The sequence below is a fragment of the Uranotaenia lowii genome, chromosome 1 (assembly GCF_029784155.1).
Source record: "Uranotaenia lowii strain MFRU-FL chromosome 1, ASM2978415v1, whole genome shotgun sequence".
In the NCBI taxonomy this organism is placed as follows: Eukaryota; Metazoa; Arthropoda; class Insecta; order Diptera; family Culicidae; genus Uranotaenia; species Uranotaenia lowii.
Genome location: NC_073691.1, coordinates 161,714,122 through 161,732,478, shown reverse-complemented (window position 1 = coordinate 161,732,478; position 18,357 = coordinate 161,714,122). Strand labels below are relative to the sequence as shown.

The window sequence follows — 18,357 nt, the reverse complement described above, 5'->3', positions numbered from 1 at the left end:
GAAAGCTGTTGCTTTTTTTTTGTAAATGATGCCAGTTCCGGTAAATAAGATGAACTTAAGAAGCGCAGATTGGATAGGCATCTGCTTCGTTGGATTTGAAATGATGACAGTTCCGGTGAACAGGACGGACTTAAGAGGCGCAGATTTGAAGGCCTGCCGCTTTGTCTGTTTTGAAAAAAAAAATGCCAATTTCGGTAAATAAGCCGGACTGAAGAAAAGCAGATTTGTAAGGCTGCTGCATTATTCACTTGAAATGATGTCAGCTCCGGTAAATAAAATGCACTTAAGAGGCGCAGATCAGATAGGCAGTTGCTTCGTTTGATTTGAAATGATGACGGTTCCGGTAAATAAGACGGGCTGAGGAAGCGCAAATTTGAAAGGCTGCTGATTTGTTTTTTTTTTTTTTTGAAATGATGCCAATTCCGTAAAATAAGACGGATTTAAGAACCGCACAATTGGAAGGCCTGCTGCTTCATTTGTTCGAAATGATTGCAGTTCCAGTGAATAAAATGAACTGAGAAAATGCAAATTTGAAAGCTGCCGCTTTGTTTGTTTTGAAATTATGAGAGTTCTAGTAAGAAAGACTGACTTAAGAAGCGCAGATTTGAAAGGCTCCTGCTTTGTTTGTTTTGAAAAAAAAATGCAAATTCCAGTAAATAAGACGGACTTTAGAAGCGCAGATTTGAAAGGCGGCCTCTTCATTTGTTTTTAATGATGTCAGTTCCGGTAAATACGACGGACTGAGGAAATGTAGGTTTGAAAGGCTGCCGCTGTGTTTGTTTTGAAATGACGCCAGTTCCGGTAAGTAAGGCGGACTGAAGAAGCGCAGATTAGAAAGGCTCTTGCTTTTGTTTGTTTTTAAAAAATGCCAATTCTGGTAAATAAGACTGACTTAAGACGTGCAGATTTGAACAGCTGCCGCTTCATTTGTTTGAAATGATGACTGTTCCCATAAATAAGACAGACTGAGGAAGTGCCGATTTGAAAGGCTGCTGCTTTGTTTGTTTTGAGATAATGACAGTTCTGGTAAATAAGACGGACTGAAGAAGTGCGGATTGAAAGAGCTGCTGCTTCATTTGTTTGTAATGATGTCAGGTCTGGTAAATACGACTGGCTTAAGAAGCGCAGATATGGAAAGCTGTTGCTTTTTTTTTGTAAATGATGCCAGTTCCGGTAATTAAGACGAACTTAAAAAGCGCAGATTTGAAACGCTGCTGCTTCATTTGTTTTGAAAAATGCCAATTCCAGTAAATAGGACGCACTCAAGAAGCGCAGGCTTGAAAGGCTGCCGCTTCATTTGTTTGAAATGAATACAGCTCCAGAAAATATGACGGACTGAAGAAGCGCAGATTTGGAAAGCTGTTGCTTTTTTTTTTGTAAATGATGCCAGTTCCGGTAAATAAGATGAACTTAAGAAGCGCAGATTGGATAGGCATCTGCTTCGTTTGATTTGAAATGATGACAGTTCCGGTGAACAGGACGGACTTAAGAAGCGCAGATTTTAAGGCCTGCCGCTTTGTTTGTTTTGAAAAAAAAAAAATGCCAATTTCGGCAAATAAGACGGACTGAAGAAAAGCAGATTTGTAAGGCTGCTGCATTATTCACTTGAAATGATGTCAGCTCCGGTAAATAAGATGCACTTAAGAAGCGCAGATCAGATAGGCAGTTACTTCGTTTGATTTGAAATGATGACGGTTCCGGTAAATAAGACGGGCTGAGGAAGCGCAAATTTGAAAGGCTGCTGATAAGTTTTTTTGAAATGATGCCAATTCCGTAAAATAAGACGGATTTAAGAACCGCACAATTGGAAGGCCTGCTGCTTCATTTGTTTGAAATGATTGCAGTTTCGGTGAATAAAATGAACTGAGAAAATGCAGATTTGAAAGCTGCCGCTTTGTTTGTTTTGAAATGATGTCAGTTCCAATAATAAAGACGGACTCAAGAAGCGCAGATTTGAAAGGCTCCTGCCTTGTTTGTTTTGAAAAAAAAAATGCCGATTCTGGTAAATAAGACTGACTTTAGAAGCGCAGATGTGAAAGGCTGCCGCTACATTTGTTTTTAATGATGATAGTTCCGGTAAATACGACGGACTGAGGAAATGCAGATTTGAAAGGCTGCCGCTTTGTTTGTTTTGAAATGACGCCAGTTCCGGTAAGTAAGGCGGACTGAAGAAGCGCAGAGTTAAAAGGCTCTTGCTTTGTTTGTTTTTAAAAAATGACAATTCCGGTAAATAAGACTGACTTAAGACGTGCAGATTTGAACAGCTGCCGCTTCATTTGTTTGAAATGATGACAGTTCTGGTAAATAAGACGGACTGAAGAAGTGCGGATTGAAAGAGCTGCTCCTTCATTTGTTTGAAATGATGTCAGGTCTGGTAAATACGACTGACTTAAGAAGCGCAGATATGGAAAGCTGTTGCTTTTTTTTTGTAAATGATGCCAGTTCCGGTAAATAAGATGAACTTAAGAAGCGCAGATTGGACAGGCTGCTGCTTTATTTTTTGAAATGATGACAGTACCGGTAATTAAGACGAACTTAAGAAGCGCAGATTTGAAAGGCTGCTGCTTTATTTGTTTTGAAAAATTCCAATTCCGGTAAACAGGACGCACTCAAGAAGCGCAGGCTTGAAAGGCTGCCGCTTCATTTGTTTGAAATGAATACAGCTCTAGAAAATATGACGGACTAAAGAAGCGCAGATTTGGAAAGCTGTTGCTTTTTTTTTATTTTTGTAAATGATGCCAGTTCCGGTAAATAAGATGAACTTAAGAAGCGCAGATTGGATAGGCATCTGCTTCGTTGGATTTGAAATGATGACAGTTCCGGTGAACAGGACGGACTTAAGAAGAGCAGATTTGAAGGCCTGCCGCTTTGCCTGTTTAAAAAAAAAAGCCAATTTCGGTAAATAAGACGGACTGAAGAAAAGCAGATTTGTAAGGCTGCTGCATTAATCACTTGAAATGATGTCAGCTCCGGTAAATAAGATGCACTTAAGAAGCGCAGATCAGATAGGCAGTTACTTCGTTTGATTTGAAATGATGACGGTTCCGGTAAATAAGACGGGCTGAGGAAGCGCAGATTTGAAAGGCTGCTGATTAGTTTTTTTAAATGATGCCAATTCCGTAGAATAAGACGGATTTAAGAACCGCACAATTGGAAGGCCTGCTGCTTCATTTGATTGAAATGATTGCAGTTCCGGTGAATAAAATGAACTGAGAAAATGCAAATTTGAAAGCTGCCGCTTTGTTTGTTTTGAAATGATGTCAGTTCCAATAATAAAGACGGACTCAAGAAGTGCAGATTTGAAAGGCTCCTGCCTTGTTTGTTTTGAAAAAAAAAATGCCGATTCTGGTAAATAAGACTGACTTTAGAAGCGCAGATGTGAAAGGCTGCCGCTACATTTGTTTTTAATGATGACAGTTCCGGTAAATACGACGGACTAAGGAAATGCAGATTTGAAAGGCTGCCGCTTTGTTTGTTTTCAAAATTATGTCAGTTCCAGTAAATAACACGGACTGAAGAATCGCAGATTGTAAAGGCTGCTGCTTTGTTTGTTTTCAAGATATGCTTGCTTCGGTAAATAAGACGGAATGAAGAAGCTCAGATTTGTAAATAAGACGGACTGAAGATGCGAAGATAAGAAAAACTGCTGCTTTCTTTGTATGTTGTTTACATTTTGAAGCTTCTATTTCAATGTTGCCACATATTCGTTTAATTTATTTTTTAACTTTTATTTTTCTCTGTAAACCTTAAGCTTACTAGGGTAAGTGAGCCCTATTTTGGCATGGTCCTTTTCTTGGCATGCCAACATATCTTTTCATGTTTTTCACGTCCAAATTGAGCTGAAAAATTTTGAATATATTTTCATTACGAAGAGAAAAATTTGTTTCAAATCTGTGCATACCGAATTTTATGATTGTTTTTACTTTATTAACATAGTTAATTTTTTTCGATCTGCATCCGAAGCAATTATGTTGGAAATCACCGTATCAAAATCAGATGAACTCACCTTTCTAGTGCAACTGTTAAATTCACATGCGATTTCAAACGCGGACATTCATTTGAAAAATTTGCAATAAATACTCATGCCTACAGTTTAACTCGGTAAAAAATCAAAAAATACTAGAAAGACAAAAGAATGAATATTTCTTTAGGTTTTGAATAAAAATTTAAAACTCATTTTGTTCCTTTTCTTGGCATGCAACTTCAATCAAAATACACCACCAGTGTTGGAAGCTGGAAGAAATACATGTTCATTAAAAAGGTATTTATAGGCTGATGTTTTCCCTTAAAATTCATTTAAAACTACGCACAATTGTTTTCATATTAATTAGGTTGTATGATAAGACCGTTTCTATCAACTTAAGCTTCGAAATAAGTTGAAGAACATAAATGATTCGAATAACATTGGTGTGCGTGCGAACAGCATATGCATTGCAGTCTGCCGAGCAAATGCCACGTGGTCTTCTACAGAACACAGTGGTTTGAAATAAAAAAAACTAAGTGAAAATAAGCAACTCACAAGACTTGAGATGTTTTTCTTATCTAAAAACTGTTAGATCGATGGCAATTTATGACTTAAGTATAAAAAATACATAATTTATTGAACTTTGGAACCGTTTTCTATTGCTCGGGAACCATATACTCAGATTTAATTTTTTGGATTTTTCTTCCTATTTTTTTCTTGGTAACAGAAGTTGGAAGTTCAGGAAAATATCGTTTTCTTTCCAATTATTCCTTAAAATATTAGATGTATTACGTGTAAAATCTGCAGCCGTTAAGGACTATTTAGATCCACAAATATTATCATAAATGGAAACCAATTTACATAAATTAATCACCTTTGAGAAGTGAAAATTGAATCACTCCTGTATCGTACGGGGTGAAGCGGGCTTGAAATAGCGTATAACAGTCTAAGCTGATCAGCAGGCAGCACTGCCAGAGCAGCGTAAAGCGGGCCACAGACTACACAACATTTGTACAAATGCGATGAAATTCGATGAAATTTTGTCGCTGTGAGCACGATTTGCATAGTGTATGGCACTGCTTGAATGAGCGCCCAAACGGTTGGAGTAAAATCGGTCGGGATCGAAATATTTTGTACAAAACATTCTCCCAGCCGGGGTGGAGATGGTTTTTTTTGTTGCTGTTGCTGTTTTCGCCAGCAATCATTTGTGTTCGCGTGAAATATGTTTGTATAGTGTGTGGACGAGGATAGATCAAACAATCGACGCGGAATCATCGAATTTGTACAGGCCAATTTGTGTAGTATATGGCCCGCTTAAAGCGGGCCACAGACTACACAACAAATGCGATGAAATTCGATGAAATTTTGTCGCTGTGAGCACGATTTGCATAGTGTATGGCACTGCTTGAATGGGCGCCCAAACGGTTGGAGTAAAATCGGTCGGGATCGAAATATTTTGTACAAAACATTCTCCCAGCCGGGGTGGAGATGGTTTTTTTTGTTGCTGTTGCTGTTTTCGCCAGCAATCATTTGTGTCGCGTGAAATATGTTTGTATAGTGTGTGGGCGAGCATAGATCAAACAATCGATGCGGAATCATCGAATTTGTACAGGCCAATTTGTGTAGTCTATGGCCCGCTTAATAAATCTGACACGTAGCTTCCGCTAAAGAAAGACAGATTACTTCGAAGCTGAACGTACAAAGTGTGAAAATCGCGAGTTCCCGCAGCAAATCGCATGAAAGGTTGATGAAACCAAAGGTAAATAGACACAAATTCAGGACAAGGATCGGGAGACTAAAAGGAGTTGCGATTTCAGGCACTGAAAGGTACAGGAACTACGCCAAGAAACCAACTTGACCGTGGCAGCACGTGAAATACTTCGACGAGAAGGAAAAGGAGCTGAAGAGAGGTAAAACTCGTAGAAGCATAATTAAGTCAAATGTGTAACCTTTAAACAATCTTCCTAGGAAGAAACACTGATCTTCAAACACCAAGCTGATCGGAAAATCCGAGCTTGCTAAATCACATAGGTAAGGCACACAAAATTTGGCAAAGTCATTTTCCTAACCTCGAAACGTTTATGTGCAGCCCAAGGCCGTCAAGCCAATCGATCGAGGAAACCGATCAGTTTGAGGAGTGAATCGGATCAATTTTTGAGAAAGGGTTCTCTAAATTAGAGGTAAATGCTCAATGTTGTAAAAATCAGCTAATGACTAATGCGATGTTTTTACACGCAGGGCCCTTTTGTTGACGGCTTCAAATTCAGCCCACACCCAACCACCTACCAAATTGAGAACCATCAGAGTGCGCATGAACTCTCAGCTTTACGTGGTGTGTGTGCGAAGACGAAAGGTGTTTGATACATTAGTGTTCAACGAAGTGAACGAGTGCCAATGCGTGTGTTGTCCACAAACTCAGCCTACAATGCATGTGTAATCCTGAGTTGGACAACAACAAAACCATAACAGCGGCTACACACTTAGTCAAGTTGTAAAGAACGGAATAACATCATCACTCCTCGTCGCACTTCGGATGTTTACGCTCCTGAGTTAGCAGGTATGCAAAGTGAATCAGTTTTAACGAGTATGAGTGAGACATTCGGGATTCTGCGGAACGATTGTTGATCGAAACAGTCCAGCATCAATGTGTGTGATCAAGGACCGATTCATCAAAAAGGAAGGTAGCAACATCTGACAGCATCATATCACAACATTTGGTGTCCATCAACAAAAGGCTGGGTGTCTTCGTTAAGTTTACGAATCCAGGTGGCAAAGTGCATGTATTGCCTACCGATAAAGGAAACTGAATTCCAGAAATAATATTTAAAAGAAATGCTTTGCTTACGCGCGCGAGATATGATTAACGCATGTAATTTATCAGCCTGAATCTGTACTCAGCTTAGAAGTGTCTAATCATTATCCTCTTAGCTTGCTACGATCATTGTCAAACTCGTTATGTATTTATTGTTAGATTAGGAAGTAATAAATAGAAGTTAAGATGTCAAAGAAAAATGCTTGGTAATTTCAGTATAGGAGGGTAAAAGGAGAGTCGTTACAGATGTTAGTCGAATTAAAAAAACTGTTTTAGCAATGTTTACATTCCAGCATCTATTTGGCGTGTCAAACCACTGCGCAACGCCCCAGGCATTCGAGATGGCTCTTGCTAGAAGCTCATAATCTTAGCTAACAAATTCAAAAGGGCAAAATTTTAAAATACCATTCAAGGAATTTTTCAATTTCTTACTTTATGAAGCCAAACTCCAAAATATGAAAATAGTTGTTTGGTAGTGAAAATAATTCATATCTGGCATTTTCTGACATAATTCGTTTCTGAATCGGTCCCCCTGATGAAGGTTTGGTTGTCATTCATAAACCAATGATTCTTGTTCATACACAAATATTCTGAAACAACCTGAGGTGTTTATAATCATCACTTTGTTTAAATGAGTAAAAAGTTTAAAGTTTTTAAAATTAAAAAAAAAATTACGGCAATTCTGGACTTCCGACTTTTTGAAATTAAAGCTTATTCTGTGCTTCCCTTCCAACCAAATTTCATCAATGTTTTCAAAAGCCTTTTTGTTGTATGAGTGAAGCCCGGCGTTCCATCGTCGCATAGAACTTTACGCTCAGCTGTCGTCATTCTGTCAGTGGCCATATATGCAGAATAGCCAACGATTCTGTTAACTGTCAATTGAGCGTTGTTGGTAAAGATCTATTGCACATTGCTGGTGGCCAAGAATCGGATCATCAAAACGGCAAACAATTGGTACGGCGGCTAAGTAATTGGAGCACCGCAGTGAATACTTTGCATGCAGTTTGCTCACATTAATGAAAGTTCCATAGAGAAAACATTTTTTTGTTGAACTCTAAGCAAGTTAGCAAGCACATTCTTCATAGGATGTTCTATGGTGCACTCAACAGGGAGGTTGGAATGTTGAAAAAAAGGGTAAACCATGCCTTAGGTGCCAAGGTCGGGTACATTTACCCTAATTGATTCATTTATCGAATGGTTTTTCCGAAAGGCTGGGTGTTCGTAAAGAATTATTTATAATATGTTTTTTTTCTTATGCAATATTCTTAAAGATGGTAGTAATTTTGGGCAAATGGTTTTGCAATTTTAATCGTATCTTTTCGTCTAAATCTGTGTTTCCCCGAAGTATCATCAGTGAGTTCAACCAGTTTCAACCGAAACAGGATCCTTTTATGTTTATGAACTTAATGGGTATCGTTCTACGGAATGGATTCTAGAGAACTTTCATCTGGAATAGTACCCAGACAAATGATTTCTTAGAAGTAAAAGTATTACTTATTGGATTCAAACTGAGCTCCACTTTACGATCAATGAAAGGGAAGTGATAGAGTATGGAAAGGTGGTGATTGTCCCGTGTAGTTTTCTGTAATCGTTTCAGTGAATTGTCACATTGAGCAGGAAAAGAAATCCAGTAGCTGTGTGTGTGTGTGTCAGTAAGAAGTTAGTTTTCGGTTAAGGAACAGACGTTCAAAATCAGAGTAATAACAACAACGACAACCATTTTAAAGCTACCGAAACAGCTCTCTTACCTTGTTCCTTGTGGGATTTATCCGCCGATTGGCAGGCGATGCGCCATTCTTGGAGCTCCGGCGACGGAATCAACCCGGCGGAACCACCCGCGGCGTCGTGTCTGGCCTGCCACCAGTGGTGGTCATCTTTGCTGATAACCTGTTGGGTTGGGAGAGATAAATTTAGCACCATTCGATACCGACAACCTTTTTTCCGATCGATAAGGATTACCTGCAGGATATCACCAACACGAAAAGCTATTCCTGCTTGGGCGCACGGAATCAGCTCGTCATCCAACGGATCGTAGTCGAACTGGGCCCGTACGAAAATCTGATCAACCAGCGGAGAGAGAAATCGGAAAACGGTCGTTAAAGGATTGATCATATTTATCGTTTCGACTTTAGGAGTTAAGAAAACTTATATAAGTAAAATATAAGTAAAAACATACTAACATAAATTCATTAACGTTCAAACAAATACATTCAAAATATTACAGTTGTGTTGAAAATATAAAAATATCCAAGTTTTCAGAATGAAGCATGAAAACAATGCAATGAAAGAAAAACAATATTTTTTTCAATCTGGTTTTAGTTTTAAATGGGCTTCGAACGTTATATATAGTTTAATTTTTGAGAATTCAAAAATGTCTTGAAGAGTCGGTTCGAAATAAGTTTTATCTCGTCTATGGATATTTTTCGTTATGCAAATGAAAAAAAAATACCGGAAAGTTGCAAATTGGGAAAAATAAATAAATGACAACACCATCAACAAAAATTAAAAGCGCCCCCTTTGTTAATAATGCACAATCGGTGCGAACTTTCGTTTTGCATTCCGGCACGGTGAGAGACGCATGGATTAACGCAATTCAGAAAATGTTTCCATAATGATGTGATCATATTTGATGAGTTGACAAGATAAATTTCCTTCAATTGATTGATGGCAATCAGAGAATAAATCAAGCTTATGGTCCCATTCGAATAGGCTAAGGAATATTGTTTCACTAGTTTCAAAATAATGATTAAGTGAGTTGTAATCATTATGTGCATGTGTAAGTACTCATTGGCATATCGAATTTAGAGATATCTCGCACTTGGTCCTAAATGTGTTGGAAAGCCTGCATGTATTTAAATCCCGATGAAAGATTGAGGTTCACTTCACTAACAGTTGCCCCCAGCCGAGACTCAATTTCAATCGACACCCAATTTAAATGACAAACCCAGGCGAGGAAAGGTTTCGTCCAAAACAGCCCTATTCAATCGATGAGGGAAATTCTCTGCAAACATCTCTCTCTATGGACAACCTTGTTTGATAAAATGAACGGAAATAGCTGCAGGGTATTAATAAAATAACAACCGGTACATGCAAATGGCTCTGGCAAAATGTCGTTATCGGTTAAATGAAATTACAAAAAATAATGAAACCCAACAAGGACGGTCAGCAGAAAAAAAAGGTGCATGGGAAGGACGATGGGCACCCTCCGATAACGAACTACCCAAAACCAAACCAAACCCAAAATGATGTATCCGGTTAATGAAGTGAAAAGTGAAAAATATTAAACGGAAAATTGGGAACACACTTTTTTGCGCCTGTAAATACTTACTAGAACTGGTGCCGGTCTAATCCTGAATAGCTGTTCCGATCCCATTCGGGTTTCATTCAAGCAAACATCCCGGGAAAGCGTTGTTTTTTCGGAAGGGAAATAAGATAATGGTTAGGTACTCATTTCCGGTTACTGTCTGCAATTAGTATCGGATCCTAACAACCCTTCAACTGCAATATCAACTCTCAGCCGGGAATATTAAGCCCTCAAACTGATTGCTGCCAATTCTGGTTGAAGCGAAGGATATGTGAATGGGCTGCACTCGATCGGAAAAGTACATTCATACTTCAATCTAACATGGAAACGTTCATATATGGATGTAGGGATAATGCGTTTCAATCAATGCTGCTGGTGGCTCCAGAGATTGTTCCAGAAATTATTGATCAACTACGTGAGGGTGGCTCTATAAAACCCTCTGTGAGCGTGTTTATTTTTAAATAAATTAGGTAAAGCCTTGTTTTTTTTTTATTTTTTTACATTATTTCAAACAGTTTGAAATTACGAATGCAGGTAAAAATAGAAGTAAATAAAATTTTTCACTTTTTTAATACAAAAACTGTTGCAATATTGTTACTTTTCAATCTAACGAAATTTTTCTCTTGAATATCAGACTTATCACTTTCTTTGGAGCCACTCTCATGTGGTTTTTAAGATGTTGGGATGTGATTATTCCATTGCAATGCACTCCGAATGCAGTAAATTTTTTTGATTTTAAGTTGGTTTGAAATTTCATTCTGGTGACTCTAGAGCATCGGTGGCCAAGATTTTTCACAAAAACGTCGTTATTTTGAAGCTAGCAGGCAGCCGAAAATAAATTTCTTTGGAAAAAATCGCATTATGGATCTGCCTGTGGGTTCGTTATGTATATTGAAACAAAAAATGTTTTCTTCCATTTAAGGATCTCCGTGTTCCAAAAACCTAATGGCCCCCAGGCCAAATGGGTTTTGATTTTAAAAGACCTCCAATTCGCAAACATTTTTTCTTTCAGTTTTCATAAAAGACCCACAGGTGGATTTTTGATGTCGAATTTCAATAAATAAATTCATTTTCAGCTAGCTTCAAAATAAGATTATTTTGGTTAAAATCTTTGCTACACACGATCTAGACTTTATAAAAAGTGCTTCCTAGATTCAAACACATTGTCATATTTGATTGAAGTTTTTTCCCATCGAATGCTGCCCTTTTAAATCCTTTGCTCTAACCATATTTTGCAGTAATCTAGTCACAATTTACATAAAAAAAATTGGGCTGACTGCAATGTAGAACCACCTATGAGGCAATAAGATCCAGAGTACTCTCTAGCATCTAGAGAGTACTCTGTGGCCTATTACCTCAAAGGTGGTTCTACGTTGCAGTCAGCCCAATTTTTTATATCAATTGAGACTAGATTGCTGCCAAATAGAGTTGGAGCAAAGGATTTGAATGGACAGCATTCGATGGGGAAAACAACTTCAATCAAACATGGAAATGTGTATGAATCTAGGAAGCATCGCGTTCCAATTAATGCTGCTAGTGGCTCCAGAGATTGTTACAGAAATTATTGGTTTGCTGCGCGAGGCTGGCTCAACACATAATCTTCCCAACAATATTTAAAAATAATTAATGATAAATTAGAGTTTTATAAGAAAATGCATGAAGAATTCATGGAGTTAAACGACATAGAAAGAAAATTTTGGGGCGATGGAAGGCGACACGTATCAACGTGAAATCGCCTTCAACGAATTCTACTTTTTAGTTCGAAGAAACTCTCTTGTCAACTGACAGCGCAAATGGGACGAGGATGAGTTGGGTCGGTGGCTGCACTCGATTGTCCCAAGGGTAAGCCTTAAACCATGGTTTAATAGATTGGACCTTAATCGAGATTTTATTCGTATATTTTCCCGTCTCATGTCCAATCATTATTCCTTAGACGCGGTACTCTATCGTTTGAATATTGCTAGCAGCAATGTGTGTAGTTGCGGCCAAGGTTACCACGACATCGAGCATATTGTTTAGTCGTGCGAGGTCCATCTTGTCAATAGAACGAATTTTATAGAATCCCTTCGGGCCCGAGGAAAACCACCCTATGTTCCAGTGAGAGATGTGCTGGCGGTCATAGACTTGGACTACATGTTTGAAATATACCTTTTCCTAAAAGCTATTGATCTTTGTCTATAATTCTTTTTATTTTCATATTTCCCTATCTATCTTCTTTTTTCTTTAAAAGTGAACTAGATATAAGCACACAATTGTAATCAAACAAAACGAGTTTGGCTCCTTAAAGCCTAAAGGTACGAGCCGTTTCAAATAAAGAATTTACAAAAAAAAAAAAGAAAATTTTGTACTAGAATAACTGACGGAACGATTAGTTATTTAGAAGAAGAAATTCAAGTGAAATGTGTACCCCAGATTGTAACAATAAAAAGATTGAAATTTTACGTTGAAAGAATAAACAGAACTAAAATACAAAACTCTTTATGTGTTTTCCTTTCAGATTTTTTTTAAAAGTGTCAATGTTCCAAGCTTAAGGTTGCCAAACATTTTTCAGCACGTACCCGGACTGGACAAATCCAATATACAGTGAGCGAAATAAGAATAGCACCACTATGTGTTTTGCTTGTTAAAATATGAATGTTTGAAAATCACCAAAATTTTCTTCTATAAAATGTTTTGAATAGTTTAACGGATAAATCAAGCATAAGTTTACTTTTTTTGGACGTTGCAATTGGCGTTGAGGACCAAAACTATGGAAAAAGGGTGCGAAATAAGAATAGGACCACTTGTGTTTTTCAACAAAAACAAGATTATTTCTAAAAATTTACCGTGTAAAAGTGAATAATATTGCTTCTACGAATTATTTGAATAGATAACTGCATTTTAAGGAGTTTTCTAGAATTCCAAAGATTTTCAATGGTTTTGAAATGGTGTTTTTAGAGATGCTCTTCTAGAACTAAGAAATTTTATATTTGAGCTGTAATTCTTCACCAAACTATTTATTTTTTTCATTGAAATGACGTGAAATGATGAATCAAACATTTTTGGTTTATTTTAAATCGGGAAAAAACAGGTTGGAATTCATAAACTTAGATTTTTTTTCAGTAAACATCACTTTTTCCAGTTTCAAGTCATAGATGGCAGCACTATCTTGCCGTTAAAACCAAATTAAGTCTCATTATTTATTTTTCAGGTATATTGAGGCTCATATTCATCATTTCGAGGTAGTTTTCCTACACACTTTTGTTGGAGTTCACGCTGCAGACATCTTTTCCGGATTTGCAAAAAAATCACCAGCACAAGAATATACTACCGCCAAAATTCCTGCTCATCTCAACTTCCGATTCAATTGCAAATCATATCAATAATACTGCCAGTTATCTGATTCATCAAGCTCCATCGAAAAGTACAAAATTATTCTGATTATCGGTCCAAGAAATTCACTTTTATCGGTACTTGATGAAATTTTAATTTTTTGATATTGTGAACTTATAATTTCCAAGGCGGTCACACGGTACCAAGTACTTATTTCTTGACCAAAATCATCCAGCACACCTGAATTAATCCCAGATATACAAAAATGGGTATATATTCGGTTTAATTGCAAGATAGTGCTGCCATCTAAGACTTGAAACTAGAGAAATAGCGTTTGACTATTTAAAAACATTAGTATTTTTTAATTTGAAGCCTGTTTTTTTTATTCAAATTCAGCCTCAAATCGATGTTTCGTCAATTTGCATCATACTAATGAATGATAATGAAGAAATAAAGCAGTTTGATAAAGTATTATAGCTCAAGTATCAAATTCTTAGACGCTAGAGGAGCATTTCTTAAAACCCCCTTTTAAAACCTTTGAAAATTTTTGAAATCCTAGAAAACTCCTTAAAATATAGTTATCTATTCAAATAATTCGTAGAAGCATTATTATTCACTTTTACACGGTAAATTTTTAGAAATAGTCTTGTTTTCGTTGAAAAACACAAGTGGTCCTATTCTTATTTCGCACCCTTTTTCCATAGTTTTGGTCCCCAACGCCAATTGCAACGTCCAAAAAAAGTAAACTTATGCTTGATTTATTCGTTAAACAATTCAAAACATTTTATAGAAGAAAATTTTGATGATTTTCAAACATTCAAATTTTTACAAGCAAAACACATAGTGATGCTATTCTTATTTCGCTCACTGTATTTAATCTTAAAACCTGGTAAAAATTGAGTTTGATTTCAAAATTGTTTTCCAAAAATCCGGAAAATATCTGCGCAAATTTGCTGCGTGAAGCTGGCTCAATAAATTATCTTCCCAGAAATTTGAAATGTATACCCCTGATTGTAACAAATAAAACGATTGAAATTGTACGATGCAAGTATATTTATACAAAACTTTAACGAAAAAAAAAACTGTTTATGTGTTTTTCTTTCATATATTCGGTTGAAAGTGAACAATCTTGTCAATGTTCCTAGCTTAAGGTTGCCAAAATATTTTCAGCCTGGGCTACCTGGGCTATACAAATCGGGGCTATTTTATCTAAAAACCAGGTTTAATCCGGGAATTTGATTTCAAAATTGTCAACCAAAAATCCGGGCAAATTGGGTCAAAACCCAGGAATTACTTAACACAAATAAAAAAAGTGGAGGAGGTAGTAACTTAGCTACGACCGCTAAACGCAGAAATTACGCATTTTTTTGTCAATTTATGCCAATGTGCAATTTAATCGAAGATGTGACATAATCCGATCATGCAACTTTATCGGATCATGCGACATAATCTAATCATACAACACAATCGACCATGTGACATTATCTGACCATGTGACAAAATCCGACCATGCAATATAATCGGACCATGTGACATAATCCAACCGAGCAACATAATCGGACCATGTGACATAATCCGACCATGCAACATAATCGACCATGTGACATAATCCGATCATGCAACATAATCGACAATGTGACATCGTCCGATCATGCAACATAATCCGACCATACAACGTAATCGGATCATGTGACATAATCCGACCATGCAACATAATCGACCATGCAACATAATCGACCATGTGACATAACCCGATCATGCAATATTATCGACCATGTGACATTATCGGATCATGCAACATATATCGACCATGTGACATAATCGGACCATGTGACATAATCCGACCATGCAACATAATTGGACCATATGACATAATCCGACCATGCAACAAAATCGGACCATGTGACATAATTCGATCATGCAACATAATTGACCATGCAACATAATCGACCATGTGACATAATCCGATCATGCAGCATTATTGACCATGTGACATAATCGGACCATGTGACATAATTCGACCATGCAACATGATCCAATCGTGCAACATTATTCGACCATGCAACAAATCGGACCATGTGACATAATAGAATCATGCAACATAATCGAACATGCAACATAATCGTACTATGTGACAGAATCCTACCATGCAACATAATCGGACCATGTGACATAATCCGACCATGCAACACAATCGACCATGCAACATAATCGACCATGTGACATAACCCGATCATGCAATATTATCGACCATGTGACATTATCGGATCATGCAACATATATCGACCATGTGACATAATCGGACCATGTGACATAATCCGACCATGCAACATAATCGACCATGTGACATAATACAACCATGCAACATAATCGGACCATGTGACATAATCGGATCATGGAACATAATCCGACCATGCAACATTATCAGACTAGGTGACATAATCGACCATGCAACATAATCGACCATGAGACATAATCCGACCGTGCAACATAATCGGATCATGTGACATAATCCGATTATGCAATATTATTCGACTATGTGACATAATCTGGCAACTCCACATGCGATGACCTGTAGGATCCTTACTACTGAAGTCCTCCGTCGCTGACTGTCTACACTGCTGGCCGTTAGCGCTGCTTACTGGTCCACGGTTGCCACTGAACTACTGCAAATCGAGTCGGATTACCACTGGTGGGGTCCACACTCACATCGAAGCGCAGCAAACGTCTGTTCAGCTCGACGGCAAACAGAGAAAGAAACCAAGTCGACCGAGGGGCCCTTTGTTTTATACCATTCGTAGGTAGGGAAAAACAAAACCTATCAAAGCAGGCGATGGTGATGACGTCATAATCCTTTAGATGTGATATCTCTTAATGAGGCGTTTTTCGTGACGCGAGATTCGTTCGCAAATTTCAATTTGTCCTCCTATAGTGTTGCCGTAAGACGTAATTCTACGTCCAAAAATATCTCGAAAATTTGTTTTTATCATTATAACTTTTCAGCCACTTTTCAATTGTATTTAAGGCTTTTAAAAACCCGCTCATGATAATTTTTATTAAACTTGCACAACACATTTCGGTTTACGCATAAAAAATCTTAAAACAATTTTTTTTATTTGTTTGTTTCGGCAAATAAAATGAAAAAAAATCCCGGAAAATTTTATGCTTTTTTAACGAATTTCGGTCATCCGGCCTGGACCGAACTTTTGTTAAATTTTGTATTAAATATGCAGGCAAACCCGAATAAAATCGGTCAACATTATCCTTTTTCTTTTATCTTTTTTCCGTGAGCCGTTGTATCTCTTTCGGAAAAATCATAATAAACGCCGCCTTATGTTCTTCCCTTTCCTTGACTTTCACGTTTTCCTCGAATTTCAATTACTTTGAAATTTTATAAATTTCAGGTACGAAATGTACAAAAGACGTAACCAGAAAAATTATGAAAAATATAAAAAAAAACAATATTTTGATTTTAAATCGGATAAAATTATCAGTCTGGTGGCTCCAGAGAGTACCCTTCTGCCAAATCTGGTTGAAGTAGAGGATTTGATTGGTCTGCATCCGATTTGAGAAGTCATCCAGTCAAACTTTGTAATGTACATGAATGTAGGGAGAGAACACGGCGTTTCAAGCAATGCTGCAGGTGGCTTCAGAGTTTGCTCTAGAAAATTATTGATTGGCTACGTGAGGATGGCTCTACAATACTGTCTTTCGGTAATATTTTTGTCAAATGTGGTTAAAAAATTAACCGTCATTTAGTTTTCGTAAATAAATCCATTTTTACTTAAGTCTGGTATTTAATTCTGAAAGCAGTCACACTCTGTTAGTTTTGTAGAATTTCACGTTAAATTATCTTTCAAAAAAGACTCGAGCTCAAGAAAGATTCTTTTGGTGAATTTACTAAAAACACAAAACGTTTAAATGATTCTACTGTTGGCTCCAGAGAGTGCCCTGATGAGCTCATGGCACTCTCTCTATCATAGGTGATTATACACAATAGTGAACTTTTACGATTAAATAAATTCTGGATAATTGCTTTGTTTTCGTAGCAACAAAAATATGTTAGTAAAGACTTTAGTAACACTCTCTGGAGCCACTCTTTAGAAGGCATTTTTCAGTTGGAATGTTGTTTCAAAAAGTCTGAAATTTTATTCTCTATTGAGCCACACTAAATTTAACCGGTAAATTTAGACTAGACGATGGAAAACTTGAAGTAAACATAACTCAAATTGCGTTAAAAAGCTTTTAACTGGTGGCTCCAGAGAGTACTCTTGGAGCTTATCGCTCTATCTCTTGGGAGATTCTTCATCACAGTTTGCCTTAACTTGTATTCTGTAGTTATTAGAAGCAATATTTCCGGAAAAACTAAACCATATTCATACTTAAATTCTCATCATTAAGATTTTTTACAGATTCTGGAGACTCTGTTAGAAAAAGTGATTCATAAATCTTTAAAGATTTTAAAGTTTGAGAATTCGTTTAAATTTACAATTGAATTTAAATATCTCATCTTGATGTTAGGAAATAATTCTTTATCTCATCGCAGTTTAGTGAAAAACGTCTCGGTGGTCGAGTGGTTAGCGTGGGAAGACGGTAATCGCTGGTCCACTGATGGCATGGGTTCGATTCCCATCTCGGTACTGGGTGTTAAATGTTAATCTTAAGTTGTCCACGTCATTTATTCAGTCTGTAAAGCCTAAATCGACTAAGACGGTGTTTGTCTTTAAAATTTTAAGCTATCAGCTAGAAAGATGTGTCATGTTATTTAAAAAACAACAACTCTTTAGATTAACATGGAACAATATGTGATCTGTTGATCAGAAATAAATAAATAAAAGTGTAAAAAAAAAATTGCCGATCCCTATGTCAAAAAATACTTCAAACAACTTTGATCTGTCGGTAAACATGCTCCGACAATTTTGTGCCTTGACTTTGTGACTTGAAATAGAAATAACTTAAGTTACG

The 18,357-nt window shown here is 37.0% G+C and overlaps 1 protein-coding gene across 8 annotated transcripts in view; it reads right to left on the bottom strand.

Annotated features, from left to right (window-relative positions):
* LOC129740721 (peripheral plasma membrane protein CASK) overlaps positions 1-18,357 on the bottom strand; it is a 214,080-nt gene that overhangs the window by 36,365 nt on the left and 159,358 nt on the right. For 3 of the 8 annotated variants that reach the window (XM_055732491.1, XM_055732492.1, XM_055732497.1), the window contains exons 4-6: positions 10,105-10,134; positions 8,736-8,843; positions 8,525-8,663 (exon numbers count right to left, since the gene is read on the bottom strand). In XM_055732491.1, coding sequence (XP_055588466.1) covers positions 8,525-8,663; positions 8,736-8,843; positions 10,105-10,134 — 277 coding nt within the window. The remainder of the gene's footprint in view (positions 1-8,524; positions 8,664-8,735; positions 8,844-10,104; positions 10,135-18,357) is intronic. The other 5 variants (XM_055732493.1, XM_055732495.1, XM_055732498.1 and 2 more) reach the window with 2 other exon arrangements.